Source organism: Gymnodraco acuticeps, unplaced genomic scaffold (genome assembly GCF_902827175.1).
Source record: "Gymnodraco acuticeps unplaced genomic scaffold, fGymAcu1.1, whole genome shotgun sequence".
Lineage (NCBI taxonomy): Eukaryota > Metazoa > Chordata > Actinopteri > Perciformes > Bathydraconidae > Gymnodraco > Gymnodraco acuticeps.
In genome coordinates, this window is record NW_022990014.1 from 1,467,550 (window position 1) to 1,475,219 (window position 7,670).

The 7,670-nt window shown below is 40.9% G+C and overlaps 1 protein-coding gene across 1 annotated transcript in view; it reads left to right on the forward strand.

Annotated features, from left to right (window-relative positions):
- Nucleotides 1–7,670, forward strand: part of zmp:0000001200 (dedicator of cytokinesis protein 9) — a 54,922-nt gene extending 47,252 nt beyond the window's left edge. Inside the window, 9 exon segments of the mRNA XM_034213278.1 lie at nucleotides 242–364; nucleotides 453–566; nucleotides 1,232–1,261; nucleotides 2,579–2,725; nucleotides 2,813–3,023; nucleotides 4,561–4,751; nucleotides 4,865–4,965; nucleotides 5,053–5,191; nucleotides 6,580–7,670. Coding sequence (XP_034069169.1) covers nucleotides 242–364; nucleotides 453–566; nucleotides 1,232–1,261; nucleotides 2,579–2,725; nucleotides 2,813–3,023; nucleotides 4,561–4,751; nucleotides 4,865–4,965; nucleotides 5,053–5,191; nucleotides 6,580–6,705 — 1,182 coding nt within the window. The 3' untranslated portion in view covers nucleotides 6,706–7,670.

Here is a 7,670-nt window from a genome sequence, read left to right on the forward strand (position 1 = left end):
ATAATGACCATTTTTTTTTAATTACATGTCTTGTGATTTTGAGATCCTAACAAAAATGATGACAAACCATTTGTCTCATTGTCCTGATCACACACACATGTAAGCCCCACCTTACTTATCTTAATGAAGATGTGATTCTCCTCACATCCTGCAGTCCCCTTTAGTCCTGATAGAACAGGCTTAGCAGACCCAACACTTTATTTGAGTTATATTTCTGTTTCCCCTTCTCACGTTCCCTCAGGATGTCCTAATGGAGCTTTTGGAGGAGTGTGCAGATGGACTGTGGAAGGCTGAGCGTTACGAGCTCATCTCTGACATCTACAAGCTCATTATACCCATTTATGAGAAGCGCAGGGACTTTGAGGTACATTTAACTTTGTATCCTCCCACGACAATCCCTACTCAGTTGTGTGTACACATTCTGATCAAACTATTCTAATTACTTTGCACAGAAACTGGCCCACCTGTATGACACGCTGCATCGTGCATACAGCAAAGTGACAGAGGTGATGCACACAGGAAAGAGATTGCTGGGCACCTACTTCAGAGTGGCTTTCTTCGGCCAGGTGAGTTAAACAACCATAAGTGTTGTATAAAGCAGAGTATATTCTGTTTACTAGGGTGTTATGCGTCCAAACAGATGTACTGATTATTGTATTTCTGCTCCCACTCTATTGTATTTCAAGAAATAACACAATGATTAATTAGGTCGCTGGTGTTGCAAAGTAATGCACAATGACTCTGTTTTTTCTGTAGTAGCATAATCACATGCAGTGGCATTTTATGATCCGCTCTAATACCCCTTTCTGCTTTTTATCCTCTTTGAAGGCAGCGGTAAGTTGTAGACCTTGCTAGCCTTTCAGAGCAGCCTGAGTCTTTGTGTGGTTTTGCTGCTGCTGTAATCACTGCATTTCTCAGTCATAGTTTTCTGTTTACGATAACATCAGTCACCACTGATGCTTTCTGTTTTTGAAACTGAGCTGTATGGTGCTCTTTCACCTTTGCCCTGATACAAGTTTTTCTACTTTTGTGTTACAGATTTGTAGGACTTTTAGGTTTATAAATATTTAGTTTGATGTGGTTTTCATCTGATGGTGTTCTTTGTAGATCTTGACATGATGGTCATATTTGTGAATTGGTGTGAGTTGCAGTGTGTTGAATTTTTCATAGTTTGTAAGGAGTTGTCATGGAATAACAATGAATGTATTTTCTGCTGTCCACACACCCGTAGCAGTACCACTTTACAAACACAGAGGCTAAGGTAAATCAATATGAAAGCCATCATTGTTGTTAGACTGCAGTGATGTGTTAGGTTGTGTTGTGTCGGTGATATCTTATCTGTATATTGCTTATCTTTTAGCCTTTTACTCCTCCTACTGCAGTGTTGTACTAATCTGAGACCCTTATGGCGCGTTTCCACTGCAGGCCTCGCTCGGCCTCGCTCGGTTTGGTTAGGCCTTATTAGGCCCGGCTCACTTTAATGCTGCGCTTCCATTACAGTTTAGGAACTGGGGTAGTTACTATAGTAACGCAGTGTAGGCGGAGCCGTGACGTCATCTTCAATGAGTGCCCCAAAAAACAACACAGCCGTTAGCTCTTAGTACTCAGAGCTCACAGCTCCTCATATCTGTTGAGAAACTTGACAAAAGTTAAACAAGTACAAACCACAGACTGCCTGTGTCATGGCGAATATAGTCGCTGGTTTATTTATGTCTGTATAGGCCGTTGTTGTGAGTGTGGACGGTCGGAGCATATATAACGCTAGCCAAGCTCCATTTAGAAAGCACGCATTTTAAAAGGGTTTTTCGCCTGCCGTCTGTCTGCAGACTTGTCAAAGCATTAATTCATGGTTTTTACTAACCGGTATCAGTATGTTGTTACTTTGGCATCATTTTGAAACGTGTATTACAATTAAATCACGGTCAAATATGTTCATCTTGTTGTAGTTGTAGCCCCCTTGCCAGAGATTCTCTCTAGTTTAGCATAGTTTAGCCCGACTCAGGCTGGTTGTTCCTGGCCCTAGAACCACGATGTCACGAGGGCCAGAAAAAAGGTGAAAAAGTAGTCCCGGGCCAAAACTAGGCCAAGTGGAAGCGCAACCAAAAATGGGCTCGGCACGCTTAAAGCGAGCTACCCGCTGCAGTGGAAACGCGCCATTAGAGGGCTAATAGCAGGATTCACCTATCACTGGGTCATTACTGGATTCACCCATCTGTTCATGGGCCATTTGACCATTTACATACAAGACTGATCCAAGTGCTCCCACTGATAGTGTGAAATCTGTGCCCCCACCTGTGTTCTTTACTCTGTCTCATTGTATCGAACTGATACTGGTTGGTTTCTTGGAGTGGACTTTTCATTTTTCCTGTCTCCATGCTTGCACATTAGATAGAGGGTTGTGTGGATCCTGACGATATTTCAGTCCAAAGCTACTTGGTGGTAAAAAGGGGTCTACCATTTTATTTTAGCAAATTGTTTGAATCCATCCGCCTTCCTTGTTTGGCTTGATGTGGTTTCTTTATATCTCTTTAAATAGAAACAGTGTTTGTTTTTTACTCATTTTGGCCATTTGTTTTAGGGCTTCTTTGAAGATGAAGATGGTAAGGAGTACATCTACAAAGAACCTAAATTCACTCCTCTGTCAGAGGTATCTCAGCGGCTCCTTAAGCTGTACTCTGACAAGTTTGGACAGGAGAACGTGAAGATGATCCAGGACTCTGGCAGGGTAAGATTTTTAATGTGTGATGAGGATTGATTTATAAGATTATTAAAATGCAGGACTGATCTGTTGTGATGACTCGATTCTCTGCAGATTAACCCCAAAGACCTGGACTCCAAGTATGCATACATCCAAGTGACACATGTGACCCCTTACCTGGAGGAGAAGGAGGAAGTAGACAGGAAGACAGACTTCGAGAAGAGCCACAACATCCGCCGCTTTGTGTTTGAGATGCCTTTCACCATATCAGGCAAAAAGCAAGGCGGGGTGGAGGAGCAGTGCAAACGCAGGACGATACTAACCAGTAGGTAACCTTTAAATATACTGTGGGTGGCAGTGGTACATAAGCTTTTAAACGGCATCTCTTGGTCAATCAATCAATGTTTATTTATATAGCCCAATATTACAAATGTTACATTTGTCTCAGTGGACTTCACAGTTTGTACAGAATATCAGTATGACAATACGACACCCTCTGTCCTTAGACCCTCACATCGTACAAGGAAAAACTTCCGGAGAAAACCCACAGTTTAAAGGGAAAAATGGGAGAAACCTCAGGGAGAGCAACAGAGGAGGGATCCCTCTCCCAGGACGGACAGACGTGCAATAGATGCCGTGTGTAAATTGAAAAGATAATACATTTGCAACATAGGTAGTTCAAATGTTTGGAAATGCATGTGTGTATAATAGGAAGATGAATCCACAAGGATATCCATCCAGGACCTATGATCCAGGACCACAGCCACGACTCAAGATCCAGGGCTCGCTATCCAGGACACAGGACCGCAGGATCATCCATGACTCCGGATCCCAACATATATAGACACCAAAAAGAAAGACATTTGGGGAAGCTGGGTTAATCGGAACATGAGAGTACACAGGTATAGACAGAGAGAAGGAAGAAGTAAGATGTCCCCCGACAAACTAAGCCTATATCAGCAAAACTAGGGGCTGAATCTAATCAGCCCTAACTATAAGCTTTATCAAAAAGGAAGGTCTTAAGCTCACTCTTAAAAACGGATAGGGTGTCTGCCGCCCGAACACAAACTGGAAGCTGATTCCACAAATGTGGAGCTTGATAAGAAAAGGCTCTGGCTCCCATTGTACTTTTAGAGACTCTAGGAACAACCAACAACCCTGCATTCTTGGAACGCAATGCCCTAGTAGGACAGTAGGGTATAATGAGTTCTTTAAGGTAAGATGGCGCCTGCCCATTAAGGGCTTTGTAGGCGAGAAGAAGAAGAAGTGGTGCATGTTTGTGGATTTGCAAACAAAATATAATAAATAGCGTCAATATTGGTGCAGAACAGTCAGTGACACAGAATAGATTGTGTTAAAACGGGCTGAGTAGATCTCCTCATCACTAGGGAACTGATCCCAGAGGGAAAATAGACAATTTAGTGTGCATCGAAATCTGCGGTAAATGTTTCCCATTCCTCCCAAACTGTGGACCACCCTTTCCAATTGTCTGCCTATTGATACATTTTAAGTAAACGGGTTTTAAATAAGCACCATGTGAATGTCTGTCACGTGGGAATCCGTTGTTGAGGCATTACATAACTCGGCAGAAAGGTCCTGTGCATTCTTGGAAGATCTTGATTAAATTCTGAACATGTCAGCAGTTTGTCAAGGACTTCTTGTCCTAATCACAGTAATATTGTTTTATCATTCAAAAAGTCCAAAAGTTCAACCTTACACTCTTATCTTTATTATCTGACAGCTTTCGCAGATGCACTGTTAAACCGGAGATGTGAATCTCAGAAAGGCACATGCAAGAAGAAAAGATTCCCAAACTAAAGCCAGCTGTTTACCATATTTATTTTCCTGTTTCTTTCCCCCAGCCACGCATTGTTTCCCGTACGTAAAGAAACGTATCGCAGTGATGTATCAACACCACACTGATCTAAGTCCCATCGAGGTGGCCATCGATGAGATGAGCAAGAAGGTGGGCGAGATCAAACAGCTGTGTTCCTCCAGTGACGTGGACATGATCCGTCTGCAGCTCAAACTGCAGGGCAGCATCAGCGTGCAGGTGCCTGCTTTAAAATGTGTCAAAATGTACATGCACATATGTTCGACATAATCTGTTGTAATAATCATGAAAAAGAAAGCATGACATGACACAGCTCCTGCTTCCTCCCTCAGGTTAACGCAGGGCCGCTTGCATATGCACGAGCTTTCCTGGACGATGCATGCGCCAAGAAGAATCCAGATAACAAGGTCAAACAGCTGAAAGAGCTCTTCAGGTGAGATGAGATGTCAACGGGTTATTATGTGTGATTTGACTTTTTAGTGTAAAATTCATTAAACACACCATTTTTTTTGTTGAACAGGCACTTTGTGGAAGCCTGTGGCCACGGCTTAGGTATTAATGAGCGTCTGATCAAAGAGGACCAACAGGAGTATCACGATGAGATGAAAGCAAACTATAGAGACCTGGCCAGAGAGCTGTCAATCATCATGCATGAACAAGTGAGTTCAATTCTGCATTGCTAATAACTGTTAACTGTTAATGTGTGACTGCCATTCTTTAAAAGTAATAATGTGATTGAAAACATGCTCTTTAATAACACCATTCTGTGTTTTTCCCTTGTGCTTACATGAGCAGATTGGATGGTAATGCACACAATGCAATAAAGACTGAGTTGGTACTTGTTGATCCAGCCTGACAATGGGCATCTGTTTTCAGATATGATTTCAGATATTTTCAGATATTTCAGATATGTTTTCAGATACATCCTCAATGTTGACAGCTATTGGATGTTGCAATGTCCAACCATTTCAAATCCTGATTTCAAAGTCACTTTTGACCTATGTAGACCTTTCATACATTTCTAGAATCTGTCAAATTGGGTGATTGGCTTAATCATAAACCTCAGTTTACCTGTTCCTAACCTGCCAATTGTTAAACAAATATGTAAAACTCCAGCTATGGCCCTTCTATTGAACTTTAAAAGCACAGAATACATAGATAATATTCCTGAGTTATCTGATTGGATCACAGACAAGCCTTATCTTTACATGCCTGTAATAAATAAAGGAGCCTAACATTACGTATTGTCACACATTGAAGGCCTGCCCACTGTCCTTAAGAAAGGCTTAACCTCTTTAATGTGGAGGAAACTAAAAGTTATTTTCATAAACGATTTATCTAAAAAGATATTCAGTCATATTCAGTATTTTTCCTTGTCTTTAAAATAAGACAAAGATAAGCTCTCATCTTGCATTAAAATGTATTTGTCAGCATAGTTGCATAATAATTGATAAATCATCAGATAGTTTCAGCCTTACCACTCGTCAAATCTCAAAACCCACCCATCTACTAAGGATGCAGCAGCTGTCTAGATCAACAATCATTTCTGGACTTATCTCTTTTGATTGCTGACATGTAGTTTCTGCATGTGTGTACTATGTATGCATGGACTGAAATGTATATTTTAACATACACATTTGCATGTTTAAAACAGCGTGTGTGTAAGTATTTACATTCATCAAAAAGTGTGTGCTTATATACTTACATGTGTTTTTGTATAATATGCACAATCTTATTAATACTTTCCATGATTTGTCTGTTTATTTGTGTGTTAATGTTAAGAAGCTTGGTTGTTTTGACTTATTTGACTATTTATCTTCATGGAAGGGATTTAAGAGACTCAAAATTATTTGGATCCAGTTCTAACGTAATGGGTTTTTGTTTCATGAAAATGTGGCCTTTAGTTAATCTATAATCCTGCGGAAAAAAATAACAAACCAAAACCAAACTTCCTTGGTGGATGTAGTAATAAGAGCTTTATATGGCAGTAAATAGGGACCTAACAATATCTAAAATAGTTTTTTAATATCTCTCTCTTCCCTTCCAGATCAGTCCTGTGGAAGATGGCATGAAGAGCGTTCTTCCAGACTCTCTTCACATCTTTAACGCCATCAGCCGCACGCCAACCAGTGCCACCATCCACGGCATCCCCAGCTCTTCCTCTGTGGTATGATGCTGGTTGAGCCTTGAACTCAGCGCCCGCTATACTCGCCAACCAGGCCTGCTGGTGATGCCATATTGTCGCTTCTGACCCTGATCCTGCTTCTCTTCAGTCAGCTGAAGAGAAACTGTAAAAGGCACAGACCACTGACCACCTTCCTCGAGAACCATGACCAAGGCACTGGACCTACTTTATGTATTCATATATCCACGGCTGGTCACTGTGTTGGAGGTCTGTGACAGTACTGAGGTGAAGCCTGAGGGGCTTGCAGGACAGACTTTGTTCCTGTTTTATGGACAGACATATTGTGTCACCTATTTCTACCTGAAAAGACTGTGCCGTGTTTCCAAGGAGACATTCCGGTTGGGACCTTTAACATGCATGTCTTTACATTACACCCACCACCCTCCCAACAGTCCATGTTATGTTTATTTTGATAATGTTTCACATGTGTTTTTTGTATGTACAGTATTCCACTTTTATATACCACTGTATGATGACAGTATATGCTGCGTCATCACTCCTCTCCTTGTACATGAAGTTATATTTCTACTAAAAGGGCCTCCTATGACACGTGTTAGCGTTCAACCTTAAATCACTTCAATGTCTTAGAACGGGGCATTTTTAAATATTTAAAGCCATTGCAAACAAAATAGTATATTCCACAATGTTTATTAATGTATATAAAAAAGGAGTGTGTGCAATATTTGTATCTTGCTGTGTGGGGCTCATACACTGTAAAGATGATGTTCACCTTCTTGCCAAAGCGATGAGGTGTGGATACAACACTACGCCTACTGTGGAAGTAATAAGAAGCTTTTACCATTTTAGTGTTTATTGAAATGTTCAAGAAATTGTTTTATATTTGGACAGCAATGGGTTTTTTAATTTTATTTAACACAAAGTCACTGTTCTGCTGTAAACAGAGATGTACCCTAATGCTTTTCTTTTAAATAAAACACACTCATCTCTCTGCA